The 24,672-nt window shown below is 30.2% G+C and overlaps 2 protein-coding genes across 5 annotated transcripts in view; one reads left to right on the top strand and one right to left on the bottom strand.

The window, feature by feature from the left end:
- LOC111684549 (serine-rich adhesin for platelets) overlaps window positions 1-24,672 on the bottom strand; it is a 163,898-nt gene that overhangs the window by 68,033 nt on the left and 71,193 nt on the right. The window lies entirely within an intron of this gene.
- Window positions 17,720-18,526, top strand: LOC124418978. The gene has a single exon (XM_046947021.1). It carries the CDS (start codon window positions 17,720-17,722, stop codon window positions 18,524-18,526), a length of 807 nt encoding a protein of 268 aa, XP_046802977.1.

Raw genomic sequence — 24,672 nt, 5'->3', positions numbered from 1 at the left:
ATTCGGTTTATTCGTTATTTGAAATTTGACAATTTTCATTTATTCGAACGATTAATCGTCAAAAACTAATCGATTAACCGATCGACGATTAATCGTTTGAATACTCTAATATACACTGATCCGAAGAAAATAATTTTTACGCATACTTTTTTTTATTAATATTTCCAGTAATGTATGTATGTATATAATTTAACAACTCTAACTTAAACAAAAGACTATAAGCACACAGCAGATTTAATATTGAATACATCTTCCAATGAACTTAGTACTGTAAGGTGTACCATTAATAATTCTATGCTATTGTTGGGTTAAATATTGATTATGAATATCATACCATATCATACCATTTATTTTCATTTTACTCTTTTATACAAATGAACATTTTCTTGTTTACGTTCAATAAAATTCAATAAAAATTTGTTTACAATACAAATTTGACTGTTCAATGGCATTTTATTTTTGGCCTTTTTCAGTTCATTTTATGTAGACATTTATTTGGTAAATACATTGACATGTCAAAATTTACAAATGTTAAATATGGCATGGATTTTGTAATTTTTGGCAAATACAGTCAGTTGGTGACTTGATGTCTTCTCACAACAATTGCTGTGTCAATATTGTTGGGTTTTCCGATTTTCTCATTTTTTTAACTATTTGTATACATATTGTTCAATAATTTCAATGACAGTATTTATTTTTTTATTGATTTAGAGGTAATATATTTTTATATTTTTGTTTGTCTTAATTGTGGGAATTGTTATTTGAAAATATCTTCCGTTTCCATTGAATGGTAATAAGAGTATGTCTTTCATAAAAATATATTTTTAGTACACACTTGACTGAATATTTAGCTTAAAGCTTTATAGAGTGGAGAACATATTTTAAATAATATTTATTATTATTTGAATTAAAAAATTGTTTTTCATTTAAGAGTGTAGTTAGTGGCTATAGAATAAGTTAAACAAAAATATGTGAATAATAATAACTATTATATTTATTATATATTATTATCTTTAAAAATGCAATTTGTGTCGGCTCAAGATAATTTGTATGCCATCTAAATTTATAGAATTCTTTCAAATGCCATAAAATAAGAGAAACTCCCACATAATGCATGTGGGAGGAACTATATTTTACATTTTCATTTCTTAGAAAATTTTTTACATTCATATGACACAAAAACAATAAATATCTCATTTCATCTTAAGATGAATCAACATACATAAGATTTCAAACTTAGAACTAACTCGTAGAATAAGGAAAAAAAAACATTAACATATTTTTACATTTTTATGACTGCTTTAGAGAAATAAATTCTATGTATAGTATTATTATCAAGGTTTTGCTAACGTCACTTTAACCACAATTTAATGGGTGAGTTTGCAAATCCACATTTCTTATATTTAATGTTTTGACATAAATGGCACGTAAAACACGCACTTTGAAAAGTTCATCAACAGTTGTATATATGTATGTTTGTCTGTCTGTCTGAATGACAGGTTACAGACACATAAATCTGTGTATGTGTTAAAGACTTGTATTAAGAAAAAAAATATATATATACGGAATCCATTACACATACCACGTTACGCGTACATATTAGGGAGATTTTCTTTCAAAAACAAATATTTCTAGAGCATATAAGTATGATATAACTGTCATTCTGAAATCGGTGTGTACATACATAAGTAAGAATGATTAATATTGAATCCATATTTTATGAGGGAAATTTAAATTTCCAATTGTGTTTAAAAACCCTTATACGAAAAGTGTTTAATATCTATCATATTTTTGTATTGTTAAAAACTGTACCATCTTAATGTACATACATACATCATAAAGATCCCAGTGATACGATAAAAACTTTTGGTAATATATGGCATTTTTGCCATAAGAATTTCGTGTCTATATGATTCTTTTGATGGATGTCAAAATGCTAAAAGCACTAGGCTAATTAACAGATGTGATACATTAAAACCAACATTCAACACTATTTAAATACATATTAACAAATGGCGATTATGAGAGAGCATTAAGAAATTCGAAAAGATAATAAATACTATCTGTTATCATTTTGGACTATTTACTAATATCCATTAGTTTTAATAATTGCACTCATAGGAAAAAATATGGTTGTGGCAACCAAAATCGAAGTTACAAATATGGTTACTGTTAAAAGTTATTACAGTCATTATGAGTATCAAAAAAAAAAAAAAAAAAAATGTTAAATTAATATACCTTATTATATTAATTTAACATTTTTTTTTCTTCTTATGATAACATATAGTTCTACTATTTCATCAAAATATTGTTTTATTCATGTAAACATAATATTATGAGATTATGATATTATCATAATATGGTATGAAATATTCATATTGTACTTTCATGTAATCATATTGTAGTTTTAACTAATCAAATTAAAGTTCAAGTTATAGTTCATATTATGGTTTTAAGTAACCATATCATGGTCTCCCGTTACCATATTATTGTTTAAAATAATCATATTATTGTTTCAAGTAACCATATTTATTCTCTGGTTAATATTATATAAAATTACTTAGTACAAAAAGCTAGACAATTAAAAATAAAACAAGTTAGAAATTATAGTCGGGCGAGGTTGGCCATATAATATCCTACACCTTTTACAAAAATATTATGTGATTTACCTTTCCCCAGATATACATACTTAAGCCGTTTATTGTTAAATGAATTTGTGGACATTTAAGTGAAAGTTTAATGGGGGGTTTTTAATAGGTGAACCTATTATTATGGTATTCATGAGGGTCATCAAGTCTAGTATAGACCTTGTTTTTTGCAGCTTTTTGTCGTGATATGACATTAAACATAATTATAAACTTAAAAGCCCTATTCGTGGGGTCAGTTGTATGGGAGCTAGGTGAAATAATGGACCGATGTTAACCATTTTCAATAGGCTTCGTCAAATTTCATTGAATTACCTCTAAAATTGCGACATGTAGTTTGATTACAAGGTTTACGATTTGTGTACTTTAAGGTGGGTATAGGACCAATATTATTGTGCTTTATAAACTTAGAAAAAATCCAATATACCCTTTCCTCTAAAGTGCTGCAGGGTATAAAAATATTTTTGATAACTAAGCGATAGCTTAATTAGCGATAGCTTAATAGCGATATCTTAATTCAGTAATGAGTTATGCGCGTTTAAGTGATTTCGTTTAAGTGATTTTGTACGAGAGCTATGACCAATTATGGACCCATCCAAAAAAATTTTCCTCTGAATAACTAAAATTTTGTGAAGATATCGACATTACGACAAAAGTTATTAACAAAAAACCAAATTTCCGGGAATATGTACTTTTGTATGGGAGGTATATGAAATTGTGGACCGATTATGGCTACTTTTCACAGAAATTAAGCTCTTGTGCGGAAACAAATGTATGCCGATTTTTATGGAATATAGTTTTCGAGAAAATTACATCAGAATGTGTAAAAAATGCTTATTTTTTCGAGGTTGTTTCAAATTTTGATTCATAACTTTTCCCGATGTGAACCGATTTTACATATTTTCAATACCAAACAACTTAACCCATTTCGTACCAAGCTTAAATTTTTATTTCAGATTTTTGAAAAAAGTACTTTTTTAGGGCATTTGGGGCCCGCTGATTGCAAAAATCTTGTCAAAAAAATTTTATTTCTTGGTGTTACACACGGAATGACAAAGTTATATATACCCTCTATCACCACTGATGGTGGTGGAGGGTATAAAAACTTCTCCAAAAGATACTTTTTGGAAACACCAATTGGCAAAATATTTTTATGATTTAAACAAGTGTGAAAATATATTCGGACATGGCCGACCATATGATTTGTTTAAAATGGAAATTATATTTTTAATAATAAAGCCTTTAATTTGTCTTATTGTTGAAAATTTCTACAAGAAAGATCATAGGGGATTAAGGGTAAATATCCTTATAAAAATTCGTTAAGGAATTCGTAATATATAATACTCATACGCATAGTAGTTCCAAATCTAAAATTAGGTAAAAAGATTTAAATGGTCTAGTAGTAAACCTTTATTTCGTATAAATCTAAATGATACCACTGAATTTCGCCTTAATCCATACACCATTCTTTTTAAATTTTTATGAATTTTTTATTTTTATTTTTTGATCTTCTAAAAAAAATAAATCGTATTGATTGGTTTTAGAATGTCAATAATATGAAAAGTGGCATATGATCCACCATCTAACCTATGTTAGCTGGTTCACAATATTTGTAGATGTAGTTTTAGCATAAATAAAGATATTTGCTTTATGAATAAATAATCATAAAGGTCTTTTATAATTAATGTTTTTAATTTAGCAAAGCACATATGGAAAGTGACGCTCCAGTCATAAGTCCAAGAATATATATACTTTATGGGGTCTTAGAGCAATATTTCGATGTGTTACACACGGAATGACAAAATCAATATACCCCCCATCTTTTTTGATGGTGGGTATAAAAATCTATGCGTCCAGTAAACTGTGGACCATTAGTATTAACTCTGTGTACTCAGTTTTTCATAATAGGCTCTTTAAAGGACTTTAAAGTTTAAAAGACAACCGATTTCAAAAAATGAATTCCAAATTTATATTAAAAAGTTAGCATTAATATTAATTTCAAATGAAGGTGAGTTCCTCTGCTTCAAATAATATAATTTATTTCAAATCATCAAGATCATCAAGAAAGAATTTGAAATCTTAAAGAAAATTTGTCACAAAAATGTAGTTAAAAGTTTTTTTTTTTTTTTTGTCGAAAATGAAACCTTTTTAAATTTAAATTCTTTTTCGTTTTTTTCTAAGTGAGACATGTAAATAATATATGTAGATAGAATGTACAGATTACCAGCTTCTATTTGACACCAATATTAGCATTATAAAATGCATATAAATATTTTAAATATTTGTTTGTAGTCCTTTTAACTTTGAAATCCTTTTATAAGAAACTAAAAATCGGAGTACGCAGAATTACTATATGTGTGATCTATTTTCACATGCTTATCAAGTTTTCTTTTTTTCAAAATTGTTACAGGGTGTAATATGAAGAAAATTATTGTAAAAAACAATAGTTTCCTTTTGTTCGAATAACCGATTAATTTTTAATTATCCGATTATTAACCGGCTAACGTAAAACCTCAAATAATTATTTGTCGAATAAACCGAATAAGACAAAAACCCGAATAATTGAATACTCTAGTGTATATGTTTTAAACACATCATACAAACCAATCGTGTTTAGTTTTGCAATGTTATCAGTCTGACAACGTTGCAAAAAAAAACAAGTAAGAGTGTTATATTCGGCTATGCCGAATCTTTTATACCCACCATTAAATCGTTGCCATATAAATGAACTTTGATATTTTGAATATTTTATTATTATATATCGATATTAATGAGAACATCAGGGTAATACTTATTTGAAAGAGGTCCATTAATGAAAATTTGGTAGAAATATTGCTCTTATCCATAATTGGTCATAGCTCCCATACAAGGCTCCCTCTCGAAAATCGCAAAAAGGCGTAAAACTCATTATTCAATTATGATATCCATATAAACTTGGCACATGTATTGCTCTTATATACAGAAATATTATGATGAAAGTTTTTTGGATCGGTCCATAATTGGTCATAGCTCCCATACAAGGTTCCCTCCCGAAAATCACTTAAACGCGCATAACTCATTACTTAATAAAGATATCTTACTTAAGTATTGCTCATATGCATATAAGTATTATTGTGAAAGTTTTTTCCGATCGGTCCATAATTGGTCATAGCTCCCATACAAGATCCCTTCCTGAAAATCACTTAAACGCGTATAACTCATTATTAAATTAAGATATCCACATAAAAATTGGTACAAGTATTGCTCTTTAATAGGTAGCTTATTAAAGTGACCTATTGAGGAAAAATTCATTACATAAGGATACGTTAGACATATTAGGTAGAATATCATAACCCTTTAAAAAATAATTTAATTTAAGTACCTGTAATTAATATATAAGTTTATATCTGTTTGTAATTATTTGTAATTTTCTAACCATGGCGATCGTAATAAAAAAATTATTTGTGCTACATTTATTTGAACACTCTTCAGCTCCTTTTCAAGATAAAGTCAACTTTTTATTGAAATATATTGAAACTGCACATAAAAATAAAGTGGATAAAACTGATATATGTAAAATTGAAAATTTCATAAAATCAGTTGATATAAAACTGTTCGGTATTCCATTGCTAAATTTCAATCGAAATTTTCTGATTGGAGGGGGGGGGGTTTGTATGGGGTCTAGGGTCAAATAAGGGCCGATCCTTACGAAAATCTACAGTGTCATTTATACTTAAATCTTAAATATTATTTGTGCCATTTTTTAGAGAGATAATAGAATATTTGACGGCATAAAAATTCAAATAGGGAGGTACGGTTGTATGGGGGCTAGGTGAAATAATGGACCAATTTCCAAATTTCATCAAATTATCTTGAGTCGATCGGTATACTTTAAGGTGGGTATTGGGTATAGGTAAGGTTTGTTTGGTATTGAAAACGGGCAATATAGGCCCACGTTTTCGGATAGCCCCCATACAAGTGGCCCCTCGAAAAGCACCTTTAACAGTCATGACATGATTGAAAATACGAATATAGCTATGAAATTCGAACTAAGTAAGTTTCTTATGATCCAAAATCACTATGCTAAATTTTATGAGGATCAGTCCATAATTGATCCTTCCCCTCATAAAAGGTCCCCTTCAGAATATAACTTTAACGTTTATTACAGCCTTAAAAATATAGATGAAATTCGACATAAGTTTCATACGAGTTAAAATCTATCTAAAAAATGTTCCCATATAAAGTCCCCTTCAGAAAATGACTGCAACGCTCATTAACGGCTTAAAATTACGTAGCGATGAAATTCGACACAAATAAATTTAATATACGAACAAAATTCTGTCTACTAAATTTTATGAGGATCAACCCATAATTGACCCTATCCCCCTATATAAGGTTCCCTTCAGAAAATTACTTTAACGCTTATAGATGAAATTCGACATAAGTAAGTTTCATTCGAGTCAAACGAGGTTTGATGGTGGGTATATAAGTTTCGGCATAGCCGAATATAACACTCTTACTTGTTTGTTTTAATTTCTTACACTATGGGACACATTTTTCATTAGTAATCCATAATTTTTAAATAAAAAAAATAATAATATAATTTTATAATGAACATTTTTAAATATCGTACGTGACATATCGTATGTGACAGATTTTTTTTCCCGATTTTTAGGTAATATTTTGGAAATATATGCCTACCCACACTTCAACAAATTAAAAGGAGTTGTTTAAGCAATTTATAGATAACAAGTATGAATTTTTAGTCGGACATTGCCGACCATATGATACCCTACACCAGTCAGTATGTTAAAATTTAGATTTTTTTTAATTAAAGCATTTAATTTGTTTTATTGTGGAATATTTTTACTTATTGTTGACAAAAAAGAGAGATTTTCTACAATAGGGCTCATAGGGGAGAAGGGGTAAATATGGGCCTATCCTTATAAATTTTGGTAGATGAATTTACGTCTACTACATAGTCATTTATGTAGATTTTAATCGTTTTATAAGTAATTATAAGTTAATTTTGACCATCAAGTCATTTTTGAAGGGGAGTCTGTATGGGGGATAGGGACAAATGAGGCCCGATCACAATAAAAATTTGCATTGTCAATTATTGTTCTATAAAACTAATTTTTGCTGATTTTCGTTGACATTATAAAACATTTAACGTACTTATGAGCCTAAAGGCCCGATTCGGGGGTACGGTTGTATGGGGGCTAGGAGAAATAATGGACCGATTTCAACCATTTTCAATAGCGATCGTGCTTGAACAAAAAAAAAGAGTATGGGCCAAATTTCATCAAATTATCTTGAAAATTGCGACCTGTAGCGTGCGCACAAGGTTTACATGGACACATAGACAGACAGACCGACTCAGACTCAGACAGACTCAGAAAGTGATTCTGAGACGATTGGTATACTTTAAGGTGGGTCTAGGACCAATATTTTTGGGCGTTACAAACTACAGCACAAACGCATAATACCCTCCCCACTATAGTGGTGTAGAGTATAAAAATAAAAAACTGGAGTTATATGGCAACTAGGGTCAAATATAAACCGATCCCCAATTCTAGGGTGTGATTTTAATTCATATAAAACTTATTTGTGCCAAATTTTATCATAATACTAGTGATTAGAGGTGAGTTACCGCGCTTGTTTTTCTGAAATTAAACTTTGAATGGAACTAGGGTCAAATGAGGTCCAATCGTCATGAAAATCATAAAGCATAAAGATTTAGGCATATAAACATTTTAGATCTGCCGATTTTTGAAGCGATAGTATTATAATTAACATAATTGTGAGCTAAAAAGTGATATTTTAGGGCCCATTTGTATGGCGGCGAAGTGTAAAAATAACACATATACAAAATTTTGTTGAATTATCTTCAAAAATGCGGAAGTTATATGGTTTTATTTTTTCAGTCATGGTTTACCTTTTCATGGAATTGCCCATCTTCTATATATATAACAAGTATGAATGTATAGTCGGGCGTAGCCGTCCATATGATACCCTACACCAGTCAGTATGTATGTTAATAATGGGGATTATTTAAAAAATAAGGCATTAGGTTTGTTTTTTAACTTTATTTCGGAATATTTGTACCTTTTTTTCAAAAAGTAGATTTTTTACAAGAGGGCTCAAAGGGTAGTAGGGCAAAGTATGGAACTATTCTAAAAAATGTTGAACGCTATAAACTACTAAACGGCTGAACCGATTTTCTTGAAATTTTCACAGCAAATTCCTGTATGTCTGGAATAGGTAATAGGCTACTTTTTAATTTGAAATTTCAAGTGGGCGATGAGCCACACCCACATAAAGAAAATATAAAATTCGTATATTTGAAATAATATAACATAAGTTAGAGTCCTCAAATTTAGTCGGAGCCACTTTAGTGTCAATATGATTATTTAGGATAAAAAGTGGGCGGAATAGCGTTAGGAGGCGTGGCACCGCCCGAATAAATTAAATACAAAAATTCGTTTATCTTGGAAACTATTACAGTTAGAATATTTGCATGAATAACTTTAACATCCATGTAAACATTTTGGGTAATAAATTGGCGGACTACCCATGAGAGGAGCGGCACCTCCCATATTAATCAATTTAAAAATTAGTTTATCTTGAGATAATATAAATATTGGAGTCCTCAAATTTTGTGGAGCCACTTTAGTGTGAACATGATTATTTAGGATAAAATGTGGGCGGACTATCGTTAAAATAAAATTTTGCACGAATAACTTTAACATCCATGAAAACATTTTGGGTAATAAATTGGCGGACTAACCATGAGGGAAGCAATACCTCCCATATTAATTAAAAAAACAAATTCGTTTATATTGAAATAATTAGCGTTAGGGGGCGTGGTACCTCCCATATAAATTAAATACAAAAATTCGTTTATATTGGAAAATAATACAGTTAGAATATTAAAATTTTGTACGAATAACTTTAACATCCATGTAAACACTTTTGGTAATAAATTGACCGTCTACCTATGAGGGGAGCGGCACCTCCCATATTAATTAAATACAACAATTCGTTTTTCTTGAGATAATATAACAGTTAGAGGCCCCAAATTTTGTAGGAGCCACTCTAGTGCCAATATGATTATTTCGGATAAAGAGTGGGCGGAATAGCGTTAGGTGGCGTGGCACCTCCCATATAAATTAAATACAAAAATTTGTTTATCTTGGAAACTGTTACAGTTAGAATCTTTTTGTACAAATAATTTTAACATCCATGTAAACATTTTGGGTATTAAATTGGTGGACTACTATGGAGCCCTGATATGAATAAAATAGAAAAATTCGTATATTTGAGAATCTATTAGAGCTAGAATCTTCAAATTTTATATGAATAACTATAGCAACACATAAGAATATTTATTATTTTTTAAGAATAAAAGTATATATTAAATTTTAGCAAGTAAAAAATTTTTTTGGTTATTATGTATTTATTTTGGTTGGGGTAGCGAAGCACACCGGGTATTAGCACTATAGTGGGGAGGATATTATACGTTTGTGCTGATGTTTGTAACACACAAAAAATAAAGTATACCGATCGATTCAGAATCATTTTTTGAGTCGATTAAGACATGTCCGTCCGTCTGTCCTGCTGGCTGGCTGTCTATGTAAACCTTGTGAGAAAGGTACAGGCTGCAATTTTCCAGATAATTTGATGAAATTTGGGCAAAGCCTTTCTTTTTGCACAGGGACGAAGCCTATTCAAAATGGTTGAAATCGGTCCATTAATTCACCTATCCCTAAAAATTGGCATATATAACTTTTATATAAGTATAAATGTCACTGCAGATTTTCGTAATGATCGGTCCTTAAACGTCTAATATTGACTTGTGACTATTTGAATCGTAATGAAACTCAACAAAACTAACTGTTGTTTAATGATATATTCTTTTCACAAATTTACGGAGGATCAGCCCTTGTGACATTTGAATCGTAATGAAACTCAACAAAACTAACTGTTGTTTAATGATATATTCTTTTCACAAATTTACGGAGGATCAGCCCATATTTGACTTATATAAAGCCCCAATTAGAAAATTTTGTATTTATACCCTATAGTGGGGAGGGTATTATACGTTTGTGCTGATGTTTGTAACATACAAAAACATTGGTCCAATATGCACCTTAAAGTATACCGGTCGATTCAGAATCATTTTTTGAGTCGATTAAGACATGACCGTCCGTCAGGCCGCAATTTTCAAGATAGTTTGATAAAATTTGGACCAAGCATGTTTTTTTGGCACATGGACGAAGCCTATTGAATATGGTTGAAATCGGTCCATTATTTCACCTAGCCCCCATACAACCGTACCTCCCGATTTGAACTTTTTATGCCATAATTACGTCAAATATTCTACTATCTGTCTAAAAATTGGCGCAAATAAGTTTTACACAAGTGTAAATGACACTGCAAATTCTCGTAAGGACCCTAGCCCCCATACAAAACCACCTTCAAAAAATGTCTTAAACGTCTAAAATTGATCGCAATGAAACTCAACAAAACTAACTGTTATTTAAAAATATATCCCTTTCCCAAATTTACCGAGGATCGGCCCATATTTGACCTATATAAAGCCCCATTTAGAAATTTTAGTTTTTTATCAATAAATTGCTTAAATATTTTAGAATCATATTCAACATAAAAGTTTCTTTATAAAAAGTAAAAATTTTAAAAATATACTCATGGTGTAGGGTATTATATGGTCGGCCATGCCCGACTATACTTTCCTACTTGTTTTGTTAATAAATTGCTTAAATACTTTGGAAAAAAGGTAAAATTCAACATAAAAGTTTCTTTATGAAAAATAAAAATTTTAAAAATATACTCATGGTGTAGGGTATTATATGGTCGGCCATGCCCGACTATACTTTCCTACTTGTTTTTCTTTTGTTTTGCAAATTATTTGTGAGAAAGATTCTTACAAATAAAATGGAAATATAATTTCAAAACATTTCTACTTATATTAAATTCTAGAAAGATTTCATTTGAAATTAAATATATTGAATTTAAAAAGAAAAAATATTAAATCAAAATGAAAAAGAATGAATTTCAAATGAAAAAAAAATATATTGAAAAAAGTTTAATTTGCGTTGAAAATAATTTAATTTGCTTAGAATAAAATTTAATTTGCTTGGAAAAAGATCGTTAATTTGAAGCTAAAAACTTATATATACTTAATCCGTTTATTGTTGAATAAACTTGTGGACATTTAAGTGAATTTTTGATGGGGTCTTTTCATAGAGATCAGTTGTATGGGGGATAGGTGAAATAATGGACCGATCTTAACCATTTTCAAATTATGGTACCATAAAAGATCATCTGCCAAATTTCTTTGAATTATCTTTAAAATTGCGATCTGTAGTTTGATTACAAGGTTTACATGGACGGACAGACAGACAGACAGACAGACATAGCAAAGTCGACTCAGAAAATGATTTTGAGCAGAATATTATTGTGCGTTACAAACATCAGCACAAATGTATGTATGTACGATTAAATAAGATTCAACACGAATTCTGACTTGTTTTTGCTTCACCATACTAGTAAAAAATTTGCAGTCATATCTATCATACTCTTTTTCCTCCTTTATTTGAAATTTCTATCACAAATCTGTTTTACTAAGGACCACTCTTTAGGTGAACTATTAGCGATTAAATTACAATTATCATCAAAAGTTGTTTTTGAGTACTCGATTAGTTAATTTTGTTAGCTAGCTTAAGCACCCAATGAACAGGGCTGCCAGATAAATTTGTAGGAATATCGGCAATTTTTTTTCGCAAAAAAACGGCATTTGTGGGGTCTTTTCATAGAGATCAGTTGTATGGGGGATAGGTGAAATAATGGACCGATCTTAACCATTTTCAAATTATGGTACCATAAAAGATCATCTGCCAAATTTCTTTGAATTATCTTTAAAATTGCGATCTGTAGTTTGATTACAAGGTTTACATGGACGGACAGACAGACAGACAGACAGACAGACATAGCAAAGTCGACTCAGAAAATGATTTTGAGCAGAATATTATTGTGCGTTACAAACATCAGCACAAATGTATGTATGTACGATTAAATAAGATTCAACACGAATTCTGACTTGTTTTTGCTTCACCATACTAGTAAAAAATTTGCAGTCATATCTATCATACTCTTTTTCCTCCTTTATTTGAAATTTCTATCACAAATCTGTTTTACTAAGGACCACTCTTTAGGTGAACTATTAGCGATTAAATTACAATTATCATCAAAAGTTGTTTTTGAGTACTCGATTAGTTAATTTTGTTTGCTAGCTTAAGCACCCAATGAACAGGGCTGCCAGATAAATTTGTAGGAATATCGGCAATTTTTTTTCGCAAAAAAACGGCATTTGTGCCGATTTAAAAAACATCAATAAATCGGCAATAAAAAAAATTATCACAAATTAATTTAAAAATTACAATATTTTTTATACATGACTAAGGGAAATTTTATTCAGAATGGGTCTGATAACAGAACTCTTTGTAAGGGTACACTGAAACACTGATTTACTGAAAAAAGTCTATTAGAATTTTTTTATAGAAAAATGTATTATTATTTGTGGAATACAATTCTGTATAAAATTTTCAAATTTTGAATATACGTGATGTAGATATTATACATTACTTTATCGTTATCAACAATATTCGTTAATTTTTCCAATAGGATTTGAAACCTAGACCACTGGTTGTCTAATATGGGATTAGTAAATGGTTCTAATTCTAGTCAACATTAAAAGTTTTTTGAAAAAATACAAAACCATTCCAAATATGACGATGATGCACTGAGTAAGAGAATATACTAATAAACACAGAAAATAACTGTAAAACTGATATTAAATCCCGTAAAATAGGGTTAGCACATGGGCAATCAGTTATTATCTGGTTATCGTTGAAAAAAACCGGATAGGTAAAGATTTTGTTGAATAAATTTTTATTGAAAATTATCTCTAAATTTTTTCACTTTTCCACAAAATGTGTAAATTCATTTTCGAACCAATTATTTTTTTTAAATTTGACATTTAGAAACTTATTCCGTTCCAATCGATATTGCTGATGGAGAAAATTGTGTTTTGCAGTAATACAAATTTTCTTTTCCCAATTGATTTAAAAGCTCCTGTCATATGTGCTTTTGTAAAGTTGTAATAGATTCGTTAATTTGTTTGGGAAAAAATCGGCCTGGCTTCAGCAGACGTGCGACAACTCAACCTCGTTCAATGAACGCACAAACTAGACTGAATGAGTTATTAATACGTGTGAGTCGTTGTCGTAAATTTAGTAAAGGCAGAAAAGCACGCAAGTTACATTCATTTATTAACTAATACAACTGAAATTCAGCACGAAATAATAAATATCCACCACAAGACAAAATGGAGGTTAGAAATCAAATTAAAGAAATGGAAGAACAAAAGGTATTATTCAGGAAAGTTACTCCAGGTATTCAAGTCCACTTATAGTTGTGCCTTAAAAAATGGACAATTCTAGTGAAAAAATGACGCATAGTAATAGATTATAGGAAGTTAAATGAGGTTACTTTAGACGATAAGTTTCCATTACCAAATATTAAGTGAATATTAGGCAAGTTAGGTAGAGCTCAATATTTTACCATGTTAGATTTAGCAAAAGGTTATCATCAGATTTTAGTGAAGACAGGGGAAAAACTGTAACACCACATGGGTTGTATGAATTTATTAGGATGCCTTTTGGCTTAAAAAATGCGCAAGCCGCATTTTAATGAACGAAATCTTAAATGATTATATTAATAAAACATGTGTCATGTATTTAGATGATATCCTAATATTTAGCACTTCGCTACAACAACACTTAAATGTAATACTTGAGATCTTTGATGTGCTGGAAAATAAAAATTTAAGAATTCAAATAGATAAATTTCTTAAAGAAAGAGAGACGGAATTTTCAAATAAACTTAAAGTAATAGAAAAATTAGAATTGCCTAGAACAGAAAGGCAGATCAAAAGTTCTTTAGGAATTACAGGATTATGCCAAAGTAGCACTACAAATTACAAAGTACTTAAAAAAGGCAGTGAGAATAAATACCAAAGTTCCTACTGAGAATAAATACCAAAGTTCCTACTTCCTACTATCCAATTGATCATGGAATTAATTGAATTGGTAATTAACGAATGTGAGATCTGTCAAGAGGTAAAATTTACAGAAACACAATCCAACCTAAATTTTTATTGACACCATCGAAACAAAATGAGATTGTTCACCTAGATATCTATGTAATAAAAAGAAGTGATTTTTAACAGTAATATAGTTTTTCTAAATTTTAAGCGGCTTACCCATTAAACGATAGAAACCATTTAACTATCGACAATTAGAATACCACTTTTCAAAAATAGGTAAACACAAAAAATAGTAGCGGACAATGAATGCAAAGCAGTACGAATAAAATAATTTTTACAAAAGGAAAATATTGAATTGCATTTAACTAAACCCAACAGTCACATACAACGTTTTCACAATACAATAGCAGAAAAATTCAGGATATTGTATAAAATAGAAAAAAATGTTCCATTAAAACAATTAATTCAGAAGGCAATAAGAAATTATAATAAACGAACCTGTTTGGCCATTTTAATAATTTATAATAATGAATTCTGGAATCAATTTAAAATAATTATATAAAAAAAATTTGAATTGAACTGCAAACCCTTAAACTTTTTGTAAAAAAGTAGTTTTTTACACCCTTGCTCTTTGTAAGGCTTGGGTAATTTTAGAAAAAAATGTTATACTATATAGAAAATAATTGCCATTTTTAAAATTAATAAAACACTTGTTTTTTAAACACCAAATCGTGAACACCAATTTTATATTTTTTTCGCATCGGCTATTTAGTGTTTTTTTAATAATCGGTCCATTTAATTTAGCAAAAACTCTTGCTAAACATTTTGGCGCCCGAGCAGGGACTGATTTTTAATAAAAAAAAAACATTTAAATAATCGAATACTAAAATTGTATTTTTTTTCGCAACCAGACATTTTGGTTAAAAAAGAAACATTATAAGAACAAAGTGTTTGTGTTTTAAGTGCTAAAACAATTAACCAAACGTTCAAAAACCGCGGTCGTTAGTAAAACGCTCGGTTAATAAACAAAACATTTAATAAAAACAATAAAGTTTGTGTTTCATCCCCTTAATCATCAAAGGAGCATCCAAATGCACTGTAATTGCTGCTTGTGCCAAAAAGAAAAGGGAAGTTCGAACCAACAACAAAACCAGATATTCAAGAATAAATAATTTTGTGTGAGACTCGAGATACAAAGTATAGTAAATACTTTTTTCTTTTAATTAAAAAGAATTAAAAAAAATTCACGTTCCGCAAGTTTATTCCACACAACGATTATTTTTTCTTACCAATTTATTTTATTATTCGCCTTAAAAAGTGAAACATTAAATAAAAACAAATAATACATTTTACACATTTATTGTCAAAAATATTGCACATATTTTCACTAATTAAAATTACAATAAATTCGTTGATCTCGATCGGTTCTCTTAGTCATTGTTTTTCTCTTAATTTTTTTTACTCTGCTCTCTTCGCTTTAATTTGTTTTATTTTCCTGGAAGTTGCAAATTTAATATTAATTAATAACTAATACTTACCACTTTCCTACTTTTCTTTTACTTTCACTTTAATTTATTATTGTGTTGTTTGTTTGTTTTGACATTCGTTTGTATAAACAGAGTTGTTTCTTTTTTGTACCTACTAATTACAACTATTGTGATTGATCATATTTGGAATTACTTTTACATAGCTGTTGTAATATTGAGACTTGGCTCCACTGTTACACATGTTTGTAACGTAGATCAACACATGTAAAAAGTAGAGAAGGCAACATAAGAAAAAACAAACGTCAACCCAGCGAACATTTTTATGTAAACTGAATAAAGTGAAAAAAGTATATGAAAATTAAATAATATATAAATAGATAAATATCTTTATCATTTTTAATTATAAATTTCCAATACTTATAATTATTTATAAAAAGCTTGAGGATTGAGCACAAATTGGTTTAATTAAGTAAAGATAAGATTGAGAAATTATTTTAGTAAAAATAATTTACAATTGAGAACAAATCGATTTAGAGGTCGTTGTGAGTTTTTAATTCGTAGAATTCTTGATAATATTGAACGAATTCTGTTGCTTGTGTTTGCAAATTGAATTTGTTTGAACATTTAAGCTAGCAAACGATTATTATAATCAAAAGTTTAATACTTATTTGAATTCTAACGAAAATTATAACGTGCAGAAAAGTATTTTTTATAAATCTATAAATTTTCTGAAATTATAGTAAATAATTTGGATTATAATTGGAAGTCGTTTAATCGTTTTAGATCTTTAAAATTGTCAATTTTAATAATCAAATAGACAATAAGATTTCTTGAGATCCTTCCATAGCTTTTTGTAAAATCAATATAAAATTTCTGAAATTATAACAAATTATTTCGATAATAACTGGAAGTCGCTTAATCGCTTTTAGATCTCAAAAATTGTTAATTTGCTTCATCAAATAGACAATTATATTTTCTTGAGATCCTTCCATACCTCTATTTGTAAAACTAATTTGCGAATAAAGTTAAATTAAAATAATACAAAATGCACGCATCAAAGAAAACTGGTAAAAGCAAACTGGAAATTCTAAATCAACAGAAGAATACAGTTTTAAATAATATTAATCACGTTCGGCGATCTATAAAGGAAAAACGATTTCTTTTAATCCACTTGAATTGGAATGTCGACTCGATATATTAAATTCATATATTGAAAAGGCAATGACTTATCAGTCAGAAATCGATTTTTTAGATCCTGAGAACGATGAAAGATCTGCTGTTGAAGACTTGTGTGTGCCTACTAAATGTCTACTTCTTGGATATTTGACACCGATTCGAAGACAAAGCAGCCATGATTCTACTATTGGTTATCCAACACACCACAGCAGTCTTCCTAAAATGAAATTACCAAAATTTAGCGGCAAGTACTCAGAGTACAAAAATTTCATTAGTTTGTTTGAGAGTTAGTTGATCATGACATGTCGCTTACTGAAATCGAAAAGTTCAATCATTTAATTTCATGTCTCTCTGATGAAGCTCTAGGTACTGTGAAGGCTTATCAACTTACTGAACAGAACTATTCCAAAGCAAATTTCATATTATGCGTTGGTCAAATAAGACGAAGTCCCGACATCCCAACTGTTCAGAAAACACTTCTCGGTTGGGTTGTGTCTGGTAAATACAAAAATTGTAAGACTTCCACCAACAAATCGTGTCACATAAGTACATGGGGTAATGATGAAAATGATTTGTCTCTTGATAAAATTGTTCAGAGATTTTGGGAATTGGAAGAAATTCCCAGAGACACAAAAGTTCTAACTTTAGAACACCAACAATGTGAAGAGAAATTTGTTGAATCAATTAGACAATTGCCGTCTGGCAGATTTGAAGTGTCGCTCCCTTTCAAAGACGATCCGAGTAAATTGGGTTGTTCTTTTGACATAGCCAGAAGACGTTTTCTTTCACTGGAACGTCGCTTATCAAAAGATTTGAAAACGAAAGAGATGTACAATAATTGTATGAAAGAGTACATTGAGCTGGGACACATGTCTATTACAGGCAATAAAGTACCAAATTTCCCACATTATTTTATACAACATCAGTGTGTATTGCGTCCACAGAGAATATCGACGAAACTTCGAGTCGTTTTCGATGCTTCGTGTAGAACTACAACGCAACTCTCTCTTAACGATCTATTAATGATTGGACCAACAGTTCAAAAAGAGTTGTATTCTACACTGATTCGGTTTCGTCTACATAAATATGCCCTCACTGCTGACATTTAAAAAAATGTACCGTCAAGTACCGCCTAGACAGAAAATTCCAATTAATACGTTGGCGTGAAAGTGAGACAGATAGCCTTGAAATTTACAAACTGAATACAGTTACTTATGGCACGTCATCGGCTCCATTTTTGGCAATACGCTGCTTAATGTATTTAAGCGATCAATTCCGAACCAAGTTGCCAATTGGATCTAAAGTTGTCCGTAGAGATTTTTACGTCGATGATTTGCTAACTGGAGCAGATTCAATTGAAGAACTTGAGGTAATACGAAATCAAGTCACTGAAATATTGCAATCAGCTGGGTTTAATCTGACTAAATGGGTTTCTAATTATGAAACCATCCTGATTCCAGTATGATGAATATACAAGAAATAGAATATACAAGAAATAGAATCTTTTACAAAAGCACTGGGCTTCCGAAGAGCGATATATTTAAATATCAATTAGATGATTCGTTTCATTCGCTTAAGGCTACGAAACGAAATATTTTTTCTGCTTCGGCCATGTTGTTTGATCCACTCGGATTATTGTGCCCATTGGTTGTTAAAGCCAAGGTCCTACTGCAGGAACTTTGGCTACAGAAATTGGACTGGGATGAATCGATTCCGATGAATCTTCACACATCCTGGGAAAATTTTAAAACAAATTTGTCAAAAATTGATAATATCGAATTTCCCCGCCATGTATTAACAAGTTCGCATTCTACTAGCGAAATTCATGGTTTCGCTGATGCCTCAATGAGAGCGTATGGATGTTGCATCTATGTTCGAAGTAGAGTGGCTAATCAAATCACTTGTCGTTTGCTAACAGCAAAATCTAAAGTAGCTCCTTTGAAAACTAAGTCGCTACCTCGACTTGAGCTTTGCGCAGCACATTTATTAGCGAAATTATGGGCTGTTATCGTGTAACATTGAAGGCGTTACGTTCTGGACTGATTCTGAAATAACTCTACATTGGATTAAAACTTATCGACCGTAAACCCAACAGCAAATGAGATGAATTGGTCATTCCTTAAAATAGTGGAAATTATACAGAACGATGAGTATTCGCAAGAAATTAAAAAACTTCAGAATTCACAAGTCTTGCAATCGAATTTGCAAAAGCTGAATCCATTTATTCACGAATTTAATGATCACAATCGAACATTTTCACTAATCAGGGTAGGCGGGCGATTGCTAAATGCAACAATCTCGTACGATGCGAAATTTCCCTTATTGATGCCTAAAAAATGTCACTTTATGACTATTTACTTACGTCATTTGCACTTCGAAAACTGCCATGCAGGAGCTAAAGCGTTAGTAGCTCTTCTTCGAGACAAAGTCTGGCTAATTAATGCCAAAGAAGAATGCAGTCGAATTGTTCGCAAATGTATTCATTGCTTTATGTATAAACCAAAGCTAATGAACCAAATAATGGGAAATTTGCCTGCTGATAGGGTGAGAGCTTTGCGACCATTTAAGATATGTGGCGTAGATTTTTGCGACAAATGAATGTAACTTTTAAAATTCGTGGCCGTCCGCAAGCTAGCGCTTGGTCCTTTAATGGGCCCGGCATGTTTGGCCATTTTAATAATTTATAAAAATGAATTCTGAAATCAATTTAAAATAATTATATAAAAAAAATTGAATTGAACTGCAAACCCTTAAACTTTTTGTAAAAAATAGTAGTTTACACCCTTGCCCTTTATAAGGCTTGGCTAATTTTAGAAAAAACTGTTATACTATATAGAAAATAATTGCCGTTTTTAAAATTAATAAAACACTTGTTTTTTAAACACCAATTTTATATTTTTTTCGCATCGGCTATTTAGTGTTTTTTTTTTAATAATCGGTCCATTTAATTTAGCAAAAACTCTTGCTAAACAGAACCCAATCAAGCATTAAATGCACACCTAAGGATGTACATTTAAGAAAAATTAAGAACAGCACGGTGTAATGTACAAAACACGATCTCTGTTAGAAAAGGTAAATGAATCACCATTCCAGGGACGCATCAAAGAACCTACAAGTATGTTATCAGTTGTGTATATAAAATCAGCCTTTACACTGCTAGCTTTCAATAAAGAATCAATGAAAGGTAATTAAACTGGAAACTAAATTGACAACTAAAATGAAAACAAGTAAGAGTGTTATATTCGGCTATGCCGAATCTTTTATACCCACCATCAAATCACTGCCATATAAATGAACTATGATATTTTGAATATTTTATTATATATCGATATTAATGAAAACATCAGGGTAACATTTGAAAGAGGTCCATTATAGGGAGTAGGGTTATTTAAACATATACATATATATGGACCAATTCTCATAAAAGTCTGTAGAAAGATTTCAGTTCCTTATTTGTTTAAAATTTCATCGATCTATTTATATTTTGAAGCCATTAATGAGCATTAAAGTCATAAAATATGGTAGAGAGATTTTAAATCAAAAGTGTTTTATGTCGAATTGCATTGCGGTATTTGTATTTTTCATGTCATTTCCTGGGCGAAATTTATATGGGGTGGTGTTATTATAGACTGATCCTCATAAAAATTGATAGAGAGATTTCGGTTCCTATAGTAGAGATATTAGGTTACACGAAACTAGTTTATGTCGAATTTCAAAAATCTACTAGTATTTTTAAGCCAGTACTAAGCATTAAAGTCATTTTCTAAAGGGGCCTTATATGAGGGTAGCGTCAATTATAGACCGATCTCCGTAAAATTTTGTAGAACGATTTTGATTCCTACAGGTCATGTTTATATAGAATTTCATCGCCTTACTCGTTTTTTAGCAAAATAATTAATTATTTGATGGGGACATTATATGGGGGTAGGTCAATTAAGGCCCGATCCATATACAATTAAGTTAAGAGTTTTTGACTAGCAAGGAACTTAATTTAGTCGAATTTTATTACTATACTCGTATTTTTAAGCCTTAGCGACCTTATGTTGGGGGTAGGGTCAATTAAGGCCTGTTCCACATGAAATTTGGTAAAGAGATTTTAGCTTGTGAAAAACTTACTTCTGTGAAATTTCATCGCTATACTCATATTTTTAAGGTAGTAATGAGCGTCAAAGTATTTTTATGGAGGGGACCTTATATGTGGGGTGGGGTCAATATAGACCGACCCACATAAAATTTGGTGGAAAGGTTTTGGTTTCTAAGATACATACTTATGTCAAATTTCTTCACTATATTCATATTTTTATGCCCATAATTAACGTTAAAGTCGTTTCCTAATGGGGGCCTTATATGGGGGAAAGAGTCAATTGTGAACCGATCCACATAAAATTTGGTAAATTTTGACTTGTATAAATCTTACTTCTGTGTAATTTCATTGCTATAATCCTATTTTTAAACCAGTAATGAGCATTAATGAAATTTTATGGGGGGACTTCTTATGGGGGGTAGGGTCAACTATGGACCGATCCACGTAAAATTTGGTAGAGAGATATTGCCTAGTATAAAACTTGGGAAATTTGGTAAAGAGATTTTGGCTAGTATAAAACTTACTTCTGTTAAATTTCATCGCATTAGTCGTATTTTAAGCCAGTAATGAGCGTTATATGGGGGGTAGGGCCAATTATGGTCATATGTCCGCCATAATGCAGAATTATTTTTAAAACTGATCTATGCGAAATTCTGTGGTATTTGCTTCATAAACAACGAATTTGTGAATATTTGAAGATATTTATACAATATTCCGGTGGGTACATTTGTGTGGGGGCTATGTGATCAATAAAATATATTTTGGGAAAATTTCATCTTAATAACTCTTATTTTGGGACGCTATCGTGCCAACAACAGACAGACGGACAGACGGACAGACGGACAGACGGACAGACGGACGGACATGGCTAGATCGTCTTAGAATCTTACGAGGTCCCAGAATTTATATACTTTATGGGGTCTTAAACCAATATTTCGATGTGTTACACACGGAATGACAAAATCAATATACCCCCATCTTTTTTGATGGTGGGTATAAAAAAAAAGTTCAGATGATTGTTAGATGTTTTCTAAACATTTTACTGACAAAGTTGTGAGATCTAACGGCTTTTAGAGAACTAAATCGAAAATACAAAATTCCAATTTTCCCAGTTTTTCGCCCTTTTTTCAATATCAGTTTTGTTCTAACTTTCGCGACGCAACTTTGCAAATACATATTTCTGACATTTTAAAATGCTAAATCGAAAATATTTTCGCATTAATTTAGCCAAAAATAAGTTTTTATGTACAAAAGTACCAATTTTTCCCGTTTTTCGTCGTTTTCACTTATTTTTTTACCCATTCTAGTCCAATTTTTGGAAAGTTATAAAGGCTTCCAGACATATATATTTCTATGTAACAAATTTTAAGAATATTGGTTCATCCGTTTAGACGTGATTGACTCACAAACATATAAACAAACTTACAAAGATAATAAGATATATTTTAGGATATTGATTAACCAAATAGAACTGTTTTATCTCATTGTTGTTGTTTTTTGTGCTTTATTTATTCCTCGTAGAAGAAATTTTTAAAGCATATCTAATATTTGAAGATTTTGATCTCGAATGTAGAAGGTCTTCTAAAAATACATTTAAACAAACATACAGATCGATGGACTGAACAACTCCGCTATTAATAAGGATCTAAAATATATATATTTAAGGGGTCACAAAACTAACATTACTTATGTATAGTATACATTTTATACACTTTAAAGGTATAAATACAACACAGGCAAATGACGAAAAACTTTTAGCATAAGTTTCACTAATCCCTGAACATATTTCTTTTGTCTCTATATTAGGCGTATACTTAATATGTGTAATATTAATAAATCATTAAAACGTATACGCACAGGTGTCGTTAATAAAAATGATTAAATCATTATTTTGAACGGTATGCTAAGACCTTGAGAAATTTTAGTTTTCTTGCCAACGTGACACCGATGCCCCAAATATTTCGGTCAATAAAAAATATAAGACTTTGGCCAAAACTGGATGTCACGGTCCTTTTTTATCACTTAGTGGTGTGCTTATATGAATGTTATTCATTGACCTTAAAAGTTCCATTCCAAAATACTAATTTTAGACTTTTAAACATTTTCTGAAGCTAATTTTAAAATTTTACTTATAGTGATAAACTCACAAATATAATCCCCCTTTAGAGTTATACCCCTTACAAATATGTCTGCCTGTTTTACTACAGACATGAAAAACGTGGAAAAATACTCATAATATTCGATATTATTTAAATCTAATTTTATTTCTTAATTCATATAAAGCTTTTTATTTAAGAAATAGTAAAATAGCAAAAAAACATTCAGTCGTCGTTTTCCCATAATCCCAAACTGTCTGCTTATATTAGAATTATTGTTCAATTGAAAAGTGTTATCTAAATTTGTATTCACATTTTCTTATGCAAGTTGGAATTCTAACTCAAATTTATCTCTTTAACAAACAAATATTTCTTAGCAATTTGCAATAAAATAGATTTATACCGTATGCTCTTGAGAATAATTTTATTTTTTTTTTTAAATTTTGAATGATATAAAACCTAACATTAATGTTGGTATTTTCAACGTAAGTATAAGGAGTGAAACTGTATGATACAAAAGAGTTAAAGGTATTTTTTTTTTACATTATGTAAATGTATGTTGTGTGAATAAATCAATGGATGGGTTATAAGGAGCACTTGCATACGTATGTATATGTAAATATTTTAACACACATTTTAAGAACTTGTTATATATGGTTTTCTAAATGCTTGGTTGTCTATATATTTTCATATATTTTTGTACATAAGTAACAGACAAAAATTCTATAGATACCTAGTAATTCGTGGTAACTTCACCTATACCCTTAACTGGTCCTTTATAGGCTACAACAGCATTTCTGTTAAAGTTCACATAATATATTAACTCTGCAGTTGTTTTCTTTTGGTGATTTTTTATCCTTAAATCCAACATGTCAAATGATGCAAAAGATTTTGTAAATATTGTGTATAAGAGGATTTTAAACTTTTCATCAAAATGTCCGAAGAAGGAATTAAATACAGTAAAATAAAAAAAAAATAAAGGATAAAAGGATACCAACATCAAATCTACTTAAAACGATTCCTACGAAAAGAAAACTTCTGCGCTATTGAATAATTTTTGATTTTATTAAAGATA

The sequence above is a fragment of the Lucilia cuprina genome, chromosome 3 (assembly GCF_022045245.1).
Source record: "Lucilia cuprina isolate Lc7/37 chromosome 3, ASM2204524v1, whole genome shotgun sequence".
Classification (NCBI taxonomy): domain Eukaryota; kingdom Metazoa; phylum Arthropoda; class Insecta; order Diptera; family Calliphoridae; genus Lucilia; species Lucilia cuprina.
The sequence above is the reverse complement of the archived record's forward strand: the minus strand, read 5'-3'. Positions and strand labels throughout refer to the sequence as shown.